The sequence below is a fragment of the Chiloscyllium plagiosum genome, unplaced genomic scaffold (assembly GCF_037043375.1).
Source record: "Chiloscyllium plagiosum isolate Xiang-an unplaced genomic scaffold, Cpla_swu_hap1 HiC_scaffold_22, whole genome shotgun sequence".
Lineage (NCBI taxonomy): Eukaryota > Metazoa > Chordata > Chondrichthyes > Orectolobiformes > Hemiscylliidae > Chiloscyllium > Chiloscyllium plagiosum.
In genome coordinates, this window is record NW_028270160.1 from 6103464 (window position 1) to 6123383 (window position 19920).

The window sequence follows — 19920 nt, forward strand, 5'->3', positions numbered from 1 at the left end:
ACTCAACAAAATAGGTAGCAACCATTTGCTGGTTTATTTCTCAGGACAATTCCCCGATCAATCAAAGTCAACCTGCTGAGTTTAAAATTTAAACAAAGCCTAGTTGTTAACTTTTCCTTGCATTTCTATTCTTGAAAATATCCTGATGAGTGCAAGACAAAAAGTATCTTTTTTAGCAAAACAACTACAGTGTTCTACCTTTATAATTTTATAGGAGAAGCAAATCTTCCTGCCAAGTACAAAATGATGGGGCAGAAAAACTTTGTTAATAGGAACCTGGCATAGTTGCTATCCATGAATTAATGTGGTTAAAATGTTTTACAACTGAATAATTTTCTAGTCAAGGTGCATGCATGAGAACAGCCCTCATGCAAGAAGCTAAATTCAACCGTTGTGGCCCGGAGATCATCCCATTCTCCACCAAAGTTTGAAAGCTGCAAACACTTTGTATGGTTAGTTGCTATTAAATAAATAAGTTAACACAGAAAAGATTTCTAGGACTAAACATTCAAATCCACTCTACAACTTTGTTTTGACAATGATGCATCAGACTTCACAAAGATCATCTGAGGCTATGATCATGTATCCTACAGATAGAAAATCCAAAAGGCATACTTCAAAATTGGAATGTACACTGGAGACCAAAGAGGAAGTAGATTTATGCATCGCATCTGAAGAAACTCCTACAGTTTTGGATGTAGTAAAAAAAACGTAGCTTATAAAAATGTTTCATTAATCCATTTTGGATTGATTCTAATTTTGTCCTGCATGATGCTTACTACGTTTTTATGCTTTGTTTCTATAAATAAACTGAAAATACTAGTTTAGTCTCAATAAAGTGACTGAGCATCTGACATTTTGAGATCTACGTTGACAACAGCTGCATTTGGACTGCTTTTTTTTGATAAGAAATTTAATATGAACAAGGTAAATATTTTCAGCTGGGACTGCCAAGTCTCAAATATGGAACAAATGAAGCAAATTTCAATTGGTCAGTAGATGAGTCTGGTTAGAGCCATTGTTATTATAATCGTTGGGGCAATGTCTAAAGTGGAGTTACGGTACCCTTCCGAAGCTATTAGAGTCATAGAGATGTACAGCATGGAAACAGACCCTTCGGTCCAACCCATCCATGCCGACCAGATATCCCAACCCAATCTAGTCCCACCTGTCAGCACCCGGCCCAGATCCCTCCAAACCCTTCCTATTCATATACCCATCCAAATGCCTCTTAAATGTTGCAATTATACCAGCCTCCACCACATCCTCTGGCAGCTCATTCCATACACGTACCACCCTCTGCATGAAATAGCTGCCCCTTAGGTCTCTTTTATATCTTTCCCCTCACCCTAAACCTATGCCCTCTCGTTCTGGACTCCCCCAACACCAGGGAAAAGACTTTGTCTGTTTATACTATCCATGCCCTCATAATTTTGTAAACCTCTATAAGGTCACCCCTCAGCCTCCGATGCTCCAGGGAAAACAGCCCCAGACTGTTCAGCCTCTCCCTGTAGCTCAGATCCTCTAACCCTGGAAACATCTTTGTAAATCTTTTCTGAACCCTTTCAAGCTTCACAACATCTTTCCGATAGGAAGGAGACCAGAATTGCACGCAATATTCCAACAGTGGCCTAACCAATGTCCTGTACAGCCGCAACATGACCTCCCAACTCCTGTACTCAATACTCTGACCAATAAAGGAAAGCATACCAAACGCCTTCTTCACTATCCTATCTACCTGCGACTCCACTTTCAAGGAGCTATGAACCTGCACTCCAAGGTCTCTTTGTTCAGCAACACTTCCCAGGACCTTTCCATTAAGTGTATAAGTCCTGCTAAGATTTGCTTTCCCAAAATGAAGTACCTCGCATTTATCTGAATTAAACTCCATCTGCCACTCCACAGCCCACTGGCCCATCTGATCAAGATCCCATTGTAATCTGAGGTAAACCTCTTTGCTGTCCACTACATCTCCAAGTTTGGTATCATTTGCAAACTTACTAACTGTACCACTTATGCTCGCATCCAAATCATTTATGTAAATGACAAAAAGTAGAGGGCCCAGCACTAATCCTTGTGGCACTTCACTGGTCACAGGCCTCCTGTCTGAAAAACAACCCTCCACCACCACCCTCTGTCTTCTACCTTTGAGCCAGTTCTGTATCCAAATGGCTAGTTCTCCCTGTATTCCATGAGATCTAACCTTGCTAATCAGTCTCCCATGGGGAACTTTATCGAACGCCTTACTGAAGTCCATATAGATCACATGTACTGCTCTGCCCTCATCAATCTTCTTTGTTACTTCTTCAAAAAACTCAATCAAGTTTGTGAGACATGATTTCCCATGCACAAAGCCATGTTGACTATCCCGAATCAGTCCTTGCCTTTCCAAATACATGTACACCCCCATCCCTCAGGACTCCCTCCAACAACTTGCCCACCACCGAGGTTAGGCTCACCGGTCTATAGTTCCCTGACTTGTCTTTATTGCCCTTCTTAAACAGTGGCACCACATTTGCCAACCTCCAGTCTTCCGGCACCTCACCTGTGACTATCGATGATACAAATATCTCAGCAAGAGGCCCAGCAATCACTTCTCTAGCTTCCCACAGAGTTCTCGGGTACACCTGATCAGGTCCTGGGGATTTATCCACTTCTAACTGTTTCAAGACATCCAGCACTTCCTCCTCTGTAATCTGGATATTTTGCCAGATGTCACCATCTATTTTCCTACAGTCTATATCTTCCATATCCTTTTCCACAGTAAATACTGATGCAAAATATTTGCATCAAGTTTTGACATATTTTGCTCCTGCTGGCATTATCCACCATTTGCTTTTGACTTGCTGTTCCACACATAAGTCCACTACAGTACCTGTGCCCATTGGCTTTTAAGCTGGGTGCAATATAGGGTTCATCTAACCTATCCCTATAGTAGACATACTCAAGTGCAGGTTGAATGATGTTTGCACATGAGCACCAATTATTTGTTTTCTGCCATACTGTGAAAATTGTGCAAAGATAACATCTGCTACCGTAGCACAACACTGTCAATATTAAAGGTAGACAGCCACTAAATCTTCCTTTGCCTCAGGGATCATGGCCTGCTTCAAGTTTTAACCATAACACAGGAAGACAGAGCATGACTTTCTTTACACTATTCAGACAGGGGTTGGTATGGTGCCCTCTCACTCCAATGCCCGAAAGGAAGATTGGTTATTGTACATATTGCTGAACGAGTCAATCATTCTACACCTTAGGAGAACCAAATATTTAAAATAATTAGTGCTGTTGTTTAATTTTAGTATATAGTCATTGCTGAACTTCCTGTAAAGCAGTGCCATCCTTAATTCAACTGGCCACAGTCTAACAGCTGATTTAATGTGATGTCCCTGTGGTGCCACTTCCCGTGACTTATATGTTGATCACGGTGCTGATCCAAACTGCCTGAAGAATTGTTGCATCCTTAGCTAACTGTTTCTGCAGTTCTTCATTCAGCAACTAGTACAGATTAGTCAGAGCCAGTCCTAAACTTCATTAGGCTCAGCATCTCCATCCAATGAAGAAAGACTCCTCCTTCACAACTTTCCAAGGCAATTTGTGTTTGGTGTGGCCATTTGTTTGATTTATTGATGGGATGAATGTATGTTGGCAATGACAGTGCCTGTTGCTTCAATCTAATTCCCTCTTGAGAAGTTGGTAGTTAGCTATCTTCTTGAAATGCTGAAGTTTGCGTGATGTACTACCACACTGCTGTCAAGTAGAGGATTCCAGGATTTCTTTTTATCCTGGGCCAATAAGAGATTTGTGACAGTTTTGTAAAACAGGGTGGAGAGTGACTTGGAGGTGGTAGTTCTCCCAGGCACCTGTCAGACATGCTCTTCTCTTTGTACAGGTTGTGAGTGCTGTCTAAGAAGCCTTAGCGAGTTGCACCGTGAGGAGAAGGGAGTGAATCTTTAAGATGATAGCTGGGGTGCCAATCCAATACGCTGCTTTGTTGGCATGCCAATTTTCTTGAGTGTTGTTGGAGTTGCATTTACCCAGGCAAGTGGAAGCTATTCGATCCCAGTCCAAACATATATATTGTAGATGATGGAAAGGTTTTGAAGAGTCAGGAGGTGAGTGGAGCTCCAGAATGTTGAGCATGGTGGATTCGATGATAGCAGTGTCATTAAACTTCAAGGAGAAAGAATTTCTTCAAATTTCTCTTAGAATCAGAGTCACTTAGTCCATAAGTCTGCACTGCCCAGAAAAAAAACCTCTCAGCCTAATCCCATCTAATCAGGGCGGCACATTGGCTCAGTGGTTAGTACTGCTGCCTCACAGTGCCAGGACCTGGGTTCAGTTCCAATCTCGAGTGACTGTCTGTGTGGAGTTTGCATGTTCTTCCTGCGTGGGTTTCCTCCGGGTGCTCCGGTTTTCTCCCACAGTCAAAACCTGTGCAGGTTAGGGTGGATTGGCCACACTGACTTGCCCATTGAGTCCAGGGATGTGTATGCTCAGTTGGTTAGACATGGAAAATGCAGGGTTACAGGTAAAGGATGGGGGATGGGTCTGGGTGGAATGCTCTTTGAAGGGTCAGTGTGGACTTGATGGGCCGAATGGCTTGTTTCGACACTGTAGGGATTCCACGGTTCCAACATTTGGTCCAAGGGCCTGCAGATTATAGCAATGCAGGTGCTTAATAAGAAACCTTTTAAATTAGTTCTCATTTTGGAGATGGTTCTTGCCTAGTATTTGTGTGTTGGAAATGGTACTCACCCACTTGTCAGTCCAAGTTAACTAATTCCAGGTCTTGCTGCATGCAGTCACGGACTGCATCATTAACTGAGGAGTTCCAAGTGGAACTGAACAGTTCAATCAACAAATATCACATTCCTGACCTTATGATGGAGAGGGGGACATTGATGAAGCAACTTCAGTGAAGTCAGTGCTGCTAAGCTGCTACCTGTTACCTTTTGCAAGACACTGCAGAATAGTTAAGCGGGCATTTTATCCATTTCTGAAATGACCATGCATCACCTTCTGCTGAATCACGTCATCCAATTAACCTCAGCTCAGTGCACAAACTATCTGATTATTATTTCTCCTCACTGGAAATATCCATCATTTTCTCATGAAATATCATTAACAAGGTGTTAATAGGCTACTGCAATCGCATGCAGTGCCATCCTTACTTTCTCCTCAATTTATTTTAACGGAATAATTAGAAATGATGGAACACATTGAAAAGCACTAATATCAGAAGCAGATGCTGTTATTATACTGCACTCTTTTTCTATCATTTCAGACCATTAGTGAAGAAATGCTAACCTTAATGCCCTGTGGAAAGTATAGCTATAGGTTATTTTCTCATAACCAAATGTTAATTTCACACATAGGCTCAATGTGAAAGGTAAATACATTATGGATGAAAATCTCGAGTGTTCAAAAGGCAGACATACAGTAAACATATAAGTAAATACAATACTATTGCACAAAACTGATTCCATTTGTTCACAGAACCATAATATAGATTCCCAAATAAACAGTTAACTGATATAGAACATAGAACATAGCATAGTACAGGCCCTGATATAATTGAGTGTTCAACACTAAAGAATAAAGTTTGCTGTAGAATATAACCAAAATGCTGTCAGAAAGTTCTGCCTATGCTGCCATTCAAATTCAAAACCTTCAACAGGCCCTTTGATCTAACCATTAGGTAATGAGCTACCTCAATGTATAGCTTTATTAATATGCTGAACTAACAAAAAGTGAGACTTACTAAGTTTCATATTGTGATTTTTTTTTTAACCCAGTTCCACTCAATGATGTTTAGAAGCTCGCTGAGAAATTGAGAGGTAAATTGAGAGAAGGGGCAAGCATCCACCTTAGATTGTCAGTTGTGGTTCAGTTAGTAATGTATTCAACTATAAGTCAGAAGTTCGTGGATTCAAACCCCACTCCATAAACCTGAGCACAAAATGTAGGTTGATACTTCAGTGCAGTACTGTGAGAGTGCTACGCTGTTGGAGGTGCAATTTTTCAGGTGAGGCATTAAAATAAAACCCTGCCTGTGCGTTCGTGGGGGGGGGGGCATCAAGATTCCAAGGTATATTCCTCGCCAGTGCCCACCCCTCAATCAACAGCATTAAGAAAACTGACCATCTCGTCATTATCTCATTTCAGTTTGTGAGATTTTGCTGTGCATATCTGGCTGCCTTATTTCCAGCATTGAAATGCTGCTGATATTTTAAAATAACTTTATCAGCAACGACGTGCCATGGGATGCCCAAAGATTGTGAAAGTTTCTAGCTGTATAAATACAAGATTTTACTTGCTTGGGCAAAAATGTAAATATGCTAATTTTTGCAAGTATATTTAGAGGGGTGGCAATTTTGCCCACATGAAGAACCTCCAGGCTTAGACAGGCATAGAAAAATGTCAACCAAAGATTTCCACTTTTCACTATCGTGAGTGAACAAAAGAACAAACCTGACAAAGCTGATGCATTCAACTTGTCATTCCTTACTGCTTCAACTTACAAACAAGGGTGATTTTCTAAACTTGATGAATACCAAGACCTTCAGGGATTAGTGCATGGGCATTAGTACGTAATGCCTTCAGTTGGTAAAGGAGTGTTTTGTCTTGAACAGAAGCCACTACCACAATCCTTGCAGAAAGATGGGGCATAAAAAGGATTTAAAATATTAGAAAGCTCAAGCTTTTCTCTTCAAAGCTGAATTTTGTTGGCTATAACAGAACAAAGACCTGTGTATACTGGAGATCTGAAACAAACAAACACAGAAATTGCTGGAGAAATCCAGCAGGTTTGCCAGCAATTATTGAGAGAGAAACAGAGTTAACATTTTGAGATTTTGTTTATTTCATTGGCTATAAAATGCCTTGGGATGGCCTGAGGCTGTGAAGGTGTTCAATTACTTTCTAATTTTCTTTTCTTTGAGGATGAATGGTAAGCCTAAGTGGAACTACCAGATAGCAGTCAACTTATTATACAACTTAACATCAACAATTACATTATCAATTCCTCGGCACAAAGTATTGCTGCAACTATTCTAAAAGGAAAATAAAGAGGAAGTAAATTATAAAAATAGGAAAATTTGTTTTTAAGAAGGAAAACAATTGATGTTCACAATAAATGGTAAGGGCATTGTGATTGGTAATGATTTAATTCCAAGAAAAAACAGGAGATGAATTCAACAATATGGTGCATGGTCAGCAATGACCTATTTTACTATCCACACCAATAGCCCAGATAATTAAAGCTGGCCACCCTAATTCCTTCTCTACTCCACCTGCAGAGAGAATAAAGGAATGAGATTGGGTAGTAATGTACTTTGCTCTCCTGTCACTCTCCAAAGGTAAACCATCAGAAATGAGGAAAAGCCAATAAAATGAAGCTACATATTAGATAACCCAAAATATGGTTCTAGCTTAGCATGGGTACACTGTATAAGTTATGAAGGTTCAAAATAAATACCTTATTTTCTTTACAGATAAACTTGGGGTGCTAACCTTGGAATGTCTGGTAAAAGTACCACTACCTTCCTCAGGAGCTAACAGTTCTCTGAGGAAGTGTAACCTTGCCAGTTTGTTCATAATTGCTTAATATTTCATACTTAGCCAGCTGTTCCTTGCGTTTCTGATTGTGATACTTCTTTTTGATATTCTGCAGTTCCTGGGCTAGACGCTCAATCTCATACTTGTACTCCTGACTCTGTGATTCAAACATGTTCAACTCTGAAGTCAAGGCCTATCAAAATAAAATTGAATAAAAGATCATGACAGTAACAAATAATTAACTTGTGGTTTCATTTCTTCAAATGATTATCAATTGTTATAGAAGGTTTTGTCAATGCTATTTTGAAATAACAATTGCAATGAACTTGAACCTGTTCTACTCAATATGAGGCTTCATATTAATCCCCAATAAACAATAACAATCAGAAGTTGAAAACATTGTGCAGTATCTTAGGTGCTTCAAAACTCATCAGAGGTTGAAAGTGATTAAAATATCACAAAAGGCAAAGATGTATCATGGTCAGCTTCAGTTTAAACTCTTTAGAAGGTGGCTGAGGTATTATAGTACAGGTGACAAAAATGTTTCTCCACCATAAAATCCATGCTTGCATAGCATTCTTTTATCAACAAACCCATGAATCAGCAACTGTGTATCCATGACCTAAACGTGGTGTCCAAATCATCAAAGATCAGCCCCTTTCGACAAAGAAATGTAGTAGTTTAAACTACACAGCTGCAACACCAACTACACCACCCAAAAGAATCCTATTGTACACAATGCAGGACAAGTTGTTTTTTTTTGAAAAAGATACCCAAGAATCAGTTGTTTTCACATTTTCAGATGTGCACATTGTCTCACGAGCTACCTATTAAGGTGGCTTCATTATTTTGATTTGGTGTCTTTTCATCAGAATTTCTTGCAGAGAATTACTTGAACATCCAAATGCAAGTTTCCATTTCAGATGAGAAAGAGGGAGGAATTGTTTTCCCCACTAATTATATTTTCAGAGAACTTCAATTCCTGTTTTCTGGATGGCAGGAAAGTCAGTGAGAAATTTGTTCAAACCCACTTTGATTCTTACGATTAAAGAAAAAGGCTTATTCCCTTGAGTGGAAGTAGTCTTTGCATCTATACAGTGAAAGATTAACTCTGCAGACTTAAAACTTTGTGAAAGTATAATTCTCCCCTGAATAACCATAAATGCAATGCAGGCATTTGAGGACAGGAAAGGTCAGTGAGCAGAGGTTGCTCAGGAGGTTTTTTAGATAAACATCTGCAAAACAGGCAGAAATTTACTACTGTATCACTATAAACTCCACAATGATGCATTGAGCGCATTGTGTTATGTAACAAATATGAGACTTTCAGCTGGATGAATTCCTGTGACAGATTATATAATGTACACTTATGCGCTCATTTCCAGAACACTACGATTCCAACAGCATCACCTACTGGTCAACTGAGGCAGGAGTAAAGTGCACATCACTCCCCTGATGGAAACTGCTGCATAAAAACAAACACTTCACATCAATTATTCTGCTTTAACAGGTGCAAGATGTAACGGAAGACTGCAGAGCCTCGGTGTGCATAAATGCCATCTTGCTAAAACTCAGGACGGACAGAAAATTACTTTGCTGGCCAACATGAAAGGAAGACTCCAGGCAAATGTCGACATTTAACTAAATAAGAATCAACAGTAATGTCGATAAGTCTGACAAGTTCTCTACAGGTTTAGCTTCATCTCAGGTTGACTGGTAAACAATGCACTCATTTCAAGTCTTCAATGAAGCTGTCAATAAATCTGTCTAAACCAAAATGCCACGCTTTAGACTGTCAAGGAATGATGTGCCAATCACTACCCATACCTCTTGTTGGTGGTGCAATGACAATGAGATTCTTACACAATATTAGACAGCTTTGAGCATGATATTTCGATTAGACTGACTCATATAGCTAAGTACTGTGGGTGAACTGTGTACATTATATTCCACTATGAAGCAACTTTTAGCTTGCAAGGAGGCTGGTCAACATTAATGATCAGTGCTGCTTCCTTCAGTCCCAATCTGCAGCCGGAGGTAGCCTTCTTAAATTCTTTTATATTTCTTCCCTGACATTTGTATTTGAATAAGTTTATTTCAAGTTCAAGTGTCAATGACAGCATCAGTGGAACTGGATGGTAGGAGTTACTGACACTGACTAGGTTTTGAAAGAAATGTGAAGTATTATATTATACATTTGAGCTCTTCTCATTTCAGTAAGTGAAAAGACATTAGAAAGATAAATTTTGTGACTAATGCTCTTCAAAGATTGCTGTAAGTTTGGTTAATCCATTGACATAATGTCCAGATCAGCTACAATCTAACTGAATGGTGGAACAAGCTCAAACAGCTGTATGGTCCACTCCCATCCCTAAGCTTCCGTTGAACCACATTTTATCGGAACATAACTGTTTACTTTAAATAGATTAGCACCTCTATTAAAATAGCAGATAATCTTCTTACTTACAAATGTGTTAATCATTTGTACTCTAATATTCAAAAAATCCTAAATTCATAGCAATAAGACTGAGTCACCATTCTAAAACAGAAGGGAAAGCAGCAGGATACAAATTCTAATGCAGATTAGCAATCCAAAATGTTAACCTATCTTTACTCTTTCAGATGACAGACAATCCCCTGAATATTTTCTATACCCTCTGTTGTGGCATCTCCAGTATTTTCAGCTTCTCTTTCCATCCCGAATGATAAACTGCACCTTTGATTATTATTTCACAAGCATGCTGGACACACATCCAATATGTTTCAAACTTCCAGTGTGTCACGTGCAGATTAATGCCTCTAGAGAGTCATAGATCAGACATTGCAGCAACAGACATTAATGTTGAAAACTTCAGCATTTAAATCAATGCTACAAATTAAATTGGCTTCAAGTGTTACACTTAACAGTTTCATGACAGAAGCAGAATTTCTATACTAAAGATAAGATTCAATCTAGAAAAGGGTATTACAAGAATATCAAATGTTCTGGGGCCCTTAAACTCTGATTTATAATATTAAAAACTCAATTTTGCTTTGGTAAAGGTTATGAGATGGAAAAGAAATGTATCTTGTGAAGTTGTAGAATGAATCTCCTTTTCAATACCAGCTCCACTTGTGCTTTTTTATGTCAATGATTTCAGATTGTTATCACATAGTAATCCTCCATCATCGTCGCGAGAAAGAAAATGAGCTGCTTCTCTGGACCCTTACAGGTTATCTGGCATGATCACAGCCCTTTATCATGCTTGGAAAGATGTCCTGTATAGATTGAAGGTCAAGCAAAGCTACTTTGTCATTCTTATAATGTCAATGCACAAACCACTCCCAATGCTTTTTCTTTTAAAAAACCCTCCTTTATCCAAATATATAGACCTTAGACTAATAGGAAAAGTAATGGATAAAATAATTTAATTAACATTAGGATGTCTGGCTCCTTGACCTCCAATTAATAGTAGCACAATTTTCAATCTAAATAGTTGTCTAAAAGTTGGCTGTGGAACAAGACAGAATGAAAGGTCAACAACACAGTAAGCAGCTTTTTCATTATTTCACCAATAAATCAGGGCCAGCAGAGTAGAAGGAATAATGCAGTGACAGTGGGGCAAACCATCAGGTTCTCAATGACAGAGGTTCCGCCTCACTCTCTATCCTACGTCTTGACAGACCCATCCTTCAAGCTGTGAGTACTAACTCATTTTCCCTAAATGAAAATTATGCATATGCATCTTTGGCTTTCTACAATTTGGGTCTGGATTCTAAATGCTTAAGCTGATATACCTAACCCACTGGTACAAGTATCACTTGGAGAATGGGATATCAAAGTGTTTTTTATTGGATTCTAATCCAGAAACCTAATGATCTGGAAGCATATGAGTTCAAATCCCACCAATCAATCAATTCAACAAACATGGAATAAAACACTTGTGCTAGTGTTGGTCACCACAAAAACAAGTAGATTGTCATCAAAACCCACCAAATGAGGTCCTCTAGAAAAGGAAATCTGCCATCCTTAGCAGGTCAGAATAGACAGGCAGGAGGCTGGAAGAACACAGCAAGCCAGGCAACATCAGGAAGTGGAGAAGTCGACATTTTGGGTGTAACCTTTCTTCAGGACTGGGGTTGGGTCGGTTGAAGCTGCAGATAAAGGGGGTGGCAGGGTTAGGGTGGCGAACTGGGGATAGCTGAAGACAGGTAGAGGGTATGGCCCGGTTGGTCAATGGGAGGAACGAATCTGGTTGGTGGCAGGGGGCAGTGGAAGGGAAAGGGAGGGGCTAGGAAGGGAGTCAGGAGATGGGGACAGAGGTTATTTGAAATTGGAGAAGTCAATGTTGAGTCCTTCAGGCTGTAGGCTGCCCAGGTGGAAGATGAGGTGTTATTCCTCCAATAGGCGGTGTGGTTTGTTTTGGCAATGGAGAAGGCCAAGGATGATCATGTTAGAAAGGGAGTGGGAAGGGGAATTAAAATGGGCAGCGACTCGGAGGTCCAGTCAGCCCCTGCCAGCCCAGTTATGATGCCCAGTGAACCTTTAGCTAGGTTTACGTTCGGTCTCCCCGATGTAGAGAAGACCATATTGGGAGCACCTGATGCAGTAAACAAGGTTGGAAAAGAGGCAGGTGAATCTCTGTCTCACCTGAAAGGACGGTATGGGGCCCTGGATGGAAGTGAGGGGGTGGTGTATCGGTGGATTTTGCATCTTTTCCAGTTGCAGGGGAAGGTTTCTGGGGTTTGGGAGTGCGGGGAAGGGGGGTTGTTGGTGTGGAGAGTGACACAAACCAAGGATTAGTGAATGGAACAGTCCTTGCGGAAGGCAGACAGAGGTGGGGAGAGGAAGATGTGGCAGAGCTGCTGACCTGCAGCCAGCCAGCAGACCAGCTCTCCCTCCTCACCCGTCCACCCCCACAATGCACCTTACCCCTTCACTTCTCCCTCTTCACCTCACCGCACCGCCCTGCCCGCCCCCCACTCCTTCCCAGAAAAACACCACCCCCCTATCTCCATCCAGGGCCCCAAACACTCCTTCCAGATGAGACTGAGGTTCACCTGCCTCTCTTCCAACCTAGTTTACTGCATCAGGTATTCCTGATGTGGTCTTCTCTACATTGGCGAGAGCAAAGGTAAACGTAGGGAACAGTTCACCGCGCATCTCAGCCAGGCCGGCATGGGGCTAACTGGACCTCCCTGTCACCGCCCATTTTAATTCCCCTTCCCACTCCCTTTACGACATGACCATCCTTGGCCTCCTCCAGTGCTACAACAAACTAAACAGCAAATTGGAGGAACAACACCTCATCTTCCGCCAGTGCGGCCTACAGCCTGGAGGACTCAACATTGAGTTCTCCAATTTCAAATAACCTCCCTCCCCATCCCCCGACTCCCTTCGCACCCCCTCCTCATTCCTTCCACTGCTCCCTACCACCAACCCGATTCATTCCTTCCATTGACCAATCAGTTGTACCCTCTACCTGTCTTCAGCTATCCCCACTTCACCACCCTGCCCCAGAGACCACCCTTTATCTGCAGCTCCCCCCTACCCACCCTGAGTCTAAAAGTTGAAGTTCTAAATTGAAGAAAGGCCAATTTTGATGGTATTAGGGAAGAACCTTTGAAAGCTGTTCGCAGGTAAAGGGACGGCTGGAAAATGGGAAGCCTTCAGGAATGAGATAACGAGAATCCAGAGAAAGTATATCCCTCTTAGGGTGAAAGGAAAGGCTGGTAGGTAAAGGGAATGCTGCATGACGAAAGAAATTGAGGGTTTGGTTAAGAAAAAGAAGGAAGAATATGAAAGGTATAGACAGGATAGATCGAGTGAATCCTTAGAAGAGTATAAAGGAAGTAGGAGTATATTTAAGAGGGAAATCAGGAGGGCAAAAAGGGAACATGAAATAGCATTGGCAAATAGAATTAAGGAAAATCCAAAGGGTTTTTACAAATATATTAAGGACAAAAGGGTAACTAGGGAGAGAATAGGCCCCCTCAAAGATGAAAGTGAGGACTGCAGATGCTGGGGATCAGAGCTGAAAAATGTGTTGCTGGAAAAGCGCAACAGGTCAGGCAGCATCCAAGGAGCAAGAGAATCGACGTTTCGGGCATAAGCCCTTCTTCAGGAATGAGGAAGGTGTGCCAAGCAGGCTAAGATAAAAGGTAGGGAGGAGGGGCTTGGGGGAGGGGCATTGGGAATGCAATAGGTGGAAGGAGGTTAAGGTGAGGGTGATAGGCCGGAGAGGGGGTGGGAGCGGTTATCTCAGTCCCAACCCTCAGACTCAGCACCGCCTTCTTGACCTGCAATCTTCTTCCCGACCTCTCCGCCCTATCACCCTCACCTTAACCTCCTTCCACCTATCGCATTCCCAACGCCCCTCCCCCAAGCCCCTCCTCAAAGATGAGCAAGGCGGCCTTTGTGTGGAGCCGCAGAAAATGGGGGAGATACTAAATAAGTATTTTGCATTAGCATTTACTGTGGAAAAGGATATGGAAGATATAGACTGTAGGGAAATAGATGGTGACATCTTGCAAAATGTTCATATTACAGAGGAGGAAGTGCTAGATGTCTTGAAATGGGTAAAGGTGGATAAATCCCCTGGACCTGATCAGGTGTACCCTAGAACTCTGTGGGAAGCTGGAGAAGTGATTGCTGGGCCTCTTGCTGAGATATTTGTATCATCGATAGTCACAGGTGAGGTGCCGGAAGACTGGAGGTTGGCTAATGTGGTGCCACTGTTTAAGAAGGGCGGTAAGGACAAGCCAGGGCCACTGCTGGAATATTGCATGCAATTCTGGTCTCCTTCTATTGGAAAGATGTTGTAAAACTTGAAAGGGTTCAGAAAAGATTCACAAAGATGTTGCCAGGGTTGGAGGGCTTGAGCTATAGGGAGAGGCTGAACAGGCGGGAGCTGTTTTCCCTGGAGCGTCAGAGGCTGAGGGGTGACCTTATAGAGGTTTACAAAATTATGAGGGGCATGGATAGGATAAATAGACAAAGTCTTTTCCCTGGGGTGGGGGAATCCAGAACTAGAGGGCATAGGTTTAGAGTGAGAGGGGCAAGATATAAAAAAGACCTAAGGGGCAACTTCTTCACACAGAGGGTGGTGCATGTATGGAATGAGCTGCCAGAGGAAGTGGTGGAGGCTGGTACAATTGCAACATTTAAGAGGCATTTGGATGGGTATATGAATAGGAAAGGTTTGGAGGGTGCTGGCAGGTGTGACTAGATTGGGTTTTGAATATCTGGTCGGCATGGACAGGTTGGACCAAAGGGTCTGTTTCCATGCTGTGCATCTCTATGACTCTATGAGTCTAAGAAGGGTTACACCCGAAATGTCAACTTCTCCACCTCCTGATGCTGCCTGCCTTGCTGTGTTCTTCCAGCCTCCTACCTATCTACTTTTGTCTCTAGTCCTTACCAGGTCTGTCTATTTTTAACTCTGGACCCACAGCAATGGAGTTGACTTTTGCTATCCTCCAAAATTGTGTAATAAACCATTAAAGATGTGGAATCAGCACCACCTTTTCAAGGGCAGTTGGACTTGGGAACTAAATTCTGGCCTCGCCAGTGACACTCCCATCCCATGAAAAACAAAAAGTTTGAATTGCAATAAATGATTCTGAAATCTTCATCAATAATTTAGTTGGGTAAGGTTGAAATACAATTTGATAGACTAGTATGATCACATAGTTCATCATCATCTGTGTTCAATCCGTCATGTAAGTGATACAGGCATCAGGCGGCTACCCAGAGATTGACCCATGGCAGAAAATGAGGAGAAATTCATTCTAAAGTGCAGCCTCTACAATCAACCTCGTGGTTGGCATTTGTCAAGGTACAGACATAAAGAATATCATGAGGCCAGCTTCGTGGCAATAAAACAGCACCATGATATGAATTACAAATGTCATGAAAGGAGATGTGGGATAGAAGGAGCACAGTTAAACAGTACTACCACAAGGTGAAAGTGAGCACTGCAGATGCTGGAGATTAGAGTCAAGCGTGTGGTGCTGATGAAGAGCTTTTGCCCAAAACGTCGATTTTCTTGCTCCTCGGATGCTGCCTGACCTGCTGCCCTTTTCCAGCACCACACTCTTGACAATATTACCACAAGTCAGACTGTTTACCAGACTGATTGCTGGAATGAAGGGACTGACTTATGAAGGGTGACTGGGCCCGTTAGAACCAAATTCACTGGAGTTTAGAAGAATGAGGAGGTCTTCTCATGGAAACCTATAAAATCGTAATAGGACTAGATAGGGTAAACACACGAAGATGTGCCTGATGACTAGGGAGTCCAGATCCAGGGGTCACAAGTATCAGCACAGAGGGTAAGCTATTTAGGACTGAGATGAGGAAAAATTTCTTCACCTGGAGAGTGGTGAGCTTGTGGTATTCTCTGTTACAGAAAGCAATTGAAGCCAAAATATTAAATGCTTTCAAGAAGGAGTTAGATATAGGTCAGGTTATAGAGATTAAAGGAAATGGGGAGGAAACAGGAACAGGGTAGTGAGTTGGACGATCAGCCAGGATCATATTGCATGGCAGAGGAGACCCGAAGGACTAATCTTATTTTCTGTTTTACTTTGTTTGAGTCTAAGAAATGTAAAGACCAATTTTAGTGTAATTGGGTTAAAGGCTTGAGAATTTGTAATTTGTTCATTCATTTAGCCACCAAGCAGTTCACGAGTAGTGGTAACAGGCTAAAGGTTAGTCTGTCAAGCCTCCTAACTGGTCTGGGTTCTCAATGAACATAAAATTAATCTCCTTGCTGTTATTATGAACAACCAAGAACATAAAGAGTAAGTAAAGTTGTTGAGTTGCACTCGTGCTTCAGTGAATAGAAATGGAGCTTTGGAAGATAAATGTACAAGCCAATAAACAGAGTTATGGTGGTTTTCACTAGCAGATTAGCTCATACTGGTCCCTGTGTGTCCATCGTTGGCAGCTAAGCTGCAGCAATAGATATTCTAGGTGATGGCTTGGGATAATGTTTTATTTTTAAGGCCCATTTCCTCACATTAACTTTGCAGTCCCAATTTAATGTTATTACTTCCTAGAGTTATATATCCTTGCTCTTACATTAGGCCATTTGTGATGCCAAACACATACTAAAGGGCACCATCAGCTGCCAGAAGTTGGAACCTAAAAATACCAGCAAGTGTACTTTATTTTACTAGTTATTTCAATGAGGAATGCTCAAAGCTGTAGATGAATGACACAAAATGTTCAGTTTTTTTTTAAGGGCAAAAAATTCAGAAGAAATCTAACTCTGATTCTGGTCTGATATATATAATTCACTTAAAGTTGTTTCACTTAAAGTTGCAGTGTTCAATAGTGTAATTGCACCTTTAAGTAAGGATTGTAACACTTTTATTTGGCTCCAAGTTCCTTGCCCCTAAGTTTGTAGCCTACCAGTACTGGAACCATAAGATCATTTTAGGAATGACATTGTTGGAAACCACTGCTGGATTATCTCATTCGCCAATTTTTTCCCTTGTCAGTTTATGTTGGCTTGGACTGTACAATCGCATTTAAATTCTTAACCTTCTGCTTCCATTGGCAGATTTGCCAAACCTCCAGGACAGTGAAATAGGCTCCAATGTTCAGAACATTCTTCAAGTGTTTTATCAAATTTATTAGGAAAATATGTTCAACTCAGCATCCAGATTATAAACAAACACTGCAGAGTCATTTCTGTGGAAAGCTAACCCCTGCCCCTTCCAGCAGTGAATGCAGGAAAAGTGAAGACCTGCTTTCTGAAAGTAGCTTGTATTTCACCTCTCCACTGTGCTCAAACTTTATCTCCTTCCCTCTGCAGGTAAGGAAATGAGGCAGCTTGAAAGAGAAAGAAAAGAAAACACAAACAGCAGGAAGAAAGAACAAAAGAAAAGCAAAAAAAAAAATTGACCAAGAATGAAGAGGTCAGAAAAAAGAAAAAGATAAAAAACTCATATACAGAGAAAAATGTGAATGGCTGAAAAATGGTGGTGATGGCAGGGGAAACGTAGAAGTTGAAACAGAGGCAAAGTTATCAGTGCTACTTTGGATAAGTGAGGTAGCAGCTTGTTAGTTATCCTCAGTCTATCCCTTCAAACTAGTGTTTCTTGGGTCTGCTCTGCTCCTGCTCTCTCACAATGGTATTTTGCAGGCAGAGTGGGGAAAGAGCAATAAGTACCCAGCCACAATCAAGCACTGTGAGGGTCTAGAACCAAGAGCACAAGCAATGTCTTCACCTCACCCATTTGATTATGGCTGAATATATCAAGGCTTCCTTGAGTCAACAGGAATGCAGTTTGAGGTGGTGCCAGGACTTCTGAAAGAGTCCTATGAGAACGGGGATGAAGCTAGCACTGCGGCTGATATTTATTCTCAGTGCATTTCTAATTATTATATAATGAGCAGTAGAGACAGATGTGGCACAGATTTATTTATGTAGCTGAGATGTGCAAGCCACACACATTTATTTATTTATGTACCTACAGTCTCTACAGAGCACAGACGAGTTTGTGCATGTGGTTGCTTGGACCTATTTTATGTTTACCTACAACAGGCAAGGAGATTGCTATTTGTGGAATAATTTTCAGAAAAATATTTATCAGTGAGATTCACTTCTATTTTAGTAATCTGTCACTGACATTTTGAATTGAATTTATTGTCACGTGTACCGAGGCACAGTGAAAAGCTTTATCTTGCGAGCATTACAGGCAGATCACAGAGTCAGGTAGCATAGATAGTAAATAATAGATAAACAGCGGCAAAAACAGAAACAGAGGTACAGGTGAATGTGAAGCGTTTGTGAGTCCATTCAGTATTCTAACAACAGTAGGGTAGAAACAGTTGTGAAACCAGCTGGTGCGTGTGTTCAGGCTTCTGTACCTTCTTCCTGATGGTAAAGCTGGTAGAAAAACATTGCCAGGGTGGGATGGATCCTTAAGAATGCTGGTGGCCTTTCCTTGACAGCGGGCCTGGTGAAAAGTGATTGCCTATTTTCTCAGGTCTTTCTTACCCTTCACAATTCCTGCTAGATCTAGGGATTTGGGCAATGTGCCCCAATCTAATGTTGCAAAAAGCTTTGAAAGAAATAGCATCTGTTTACATGAATTCACCCTGCAATTGGACTGCTCCACACTAAATTACACATTATTCATTTCACCAACTTATCTGACTTATGAAACATTGAAACAAAATCCCTTCTCACTTTTCAATAAAGCTGCCTGGCCTGAACATTAAACCAAATTACTAATTTTGTCACATTCACATCATGAGTCATGGTGGTACAAGTATAAATATCCCCTGCGACAGAATCTTGAAAAACATTGTTTTTCTGAGCTGTAAGTGGGGCTGTGACTACGGGGAACTGAGGAATGTAGTTCCCAGCTGATAAAAATTATGTAAAACAAGGCACCGCTGAATCAAAAGAAAAATGGACTTAGTTGCTTGTATCTCCACAGGAGCACTAGAAAATGTAAAATGTCCAACATCTATGCTCACCTTCAGTTGCTTAGTTTTATCTCGCAGTGTCCTTTGGTACATCATTAGTTGTTCAGCAGCTTCTGGTCCTGGCTGTCGTGCCAAGATGTGTTTCAACTCCACATAGAGCTTCTCTTTTTCCTGGAGTGGAAATCCAAAATCAGAATGGTGCAAAATGCCAAATAATAAAGCAACAATTTCTTTTGTAATATGAATGTCAAATATGATTAAACCCTATTTGAACAGGTTCACAATTAAATGCATGCTGACAGGGAACAATCTAAACATGACTCGTTTATATAAGTCCAGATTCAATAATTTAATCCACAGCAGATTTTAAGTGACTTTCCATTTCTATTCATACAGTCCTTGAGTCATGATTTTCTTCTGTTTCTTCCTTAATTTCTAAGGCAAATTTCTTGTTTTATGCTGTCTTAAATAATTTGTCACAACAAATGTGAGCTACTCGGATCAAATCTGCAGTACCCTGGTGAGGTGAAGTAGCCTGAAGGGAACAGATCAAGTTGCCGCACTTGTTTTACCTTAAAGACTCTCCTTTTTATAAATTTTATCTCCTGGTTTCAGAAAAAGTAATGTTTGTTTATCAGCAATTTCCAGTCGGAATTGATCACAAGAAAATGTCTTTTTTCATCCCTCCTGCTATTCCACTCATGGAATGCAGGCTAATATTGGTTATCTACTGCCACCTGCTGTTAATAGATCCATCCATGAATGGATGCAGCAACTTGTGTAATTCAAGTGTTTGCCAGAAATAATTTGGGTCAAAAATACAACATTATCTGTTGCTTCTCCTTAAGGTGACAGGAGGTTCTCCTCCAAATAACAGCACAAAGCAATTCTGTGACAGATCTAATAAAGGCTAGGCTTCCTTCATTTAATAA

General features: G+C 41.1%; 1 protein-coding gene across 1 annotated transcript in view; it reads right to left on the minus strand.

The window, feature by feature from the left end:
* cfap58 (cilia and flagella associated protein 58) overlaps nucleotides 1-19920 on the minus strand; it is a 200965-nt gene that overhangs the window by 65414 nt on the left and 115631 nt on the right. Inside the window, exons 16-17 of the mRNA XM_087999253.1 lie at nucleotides 19040-19159; nucleotides 7623-7756 (exon numbers count right to left, since the gene is read on the minus strand). Coding sequence (XP_087855379.1) covers nucleotides 7623-7756; nucleotides 19040-19159 — 254 coding nt within the window. The remainder of the gene's footprint in view (nucleotides 1-7622; nucleotides 7757-19039; nucleotides 19160-19920) is intronic.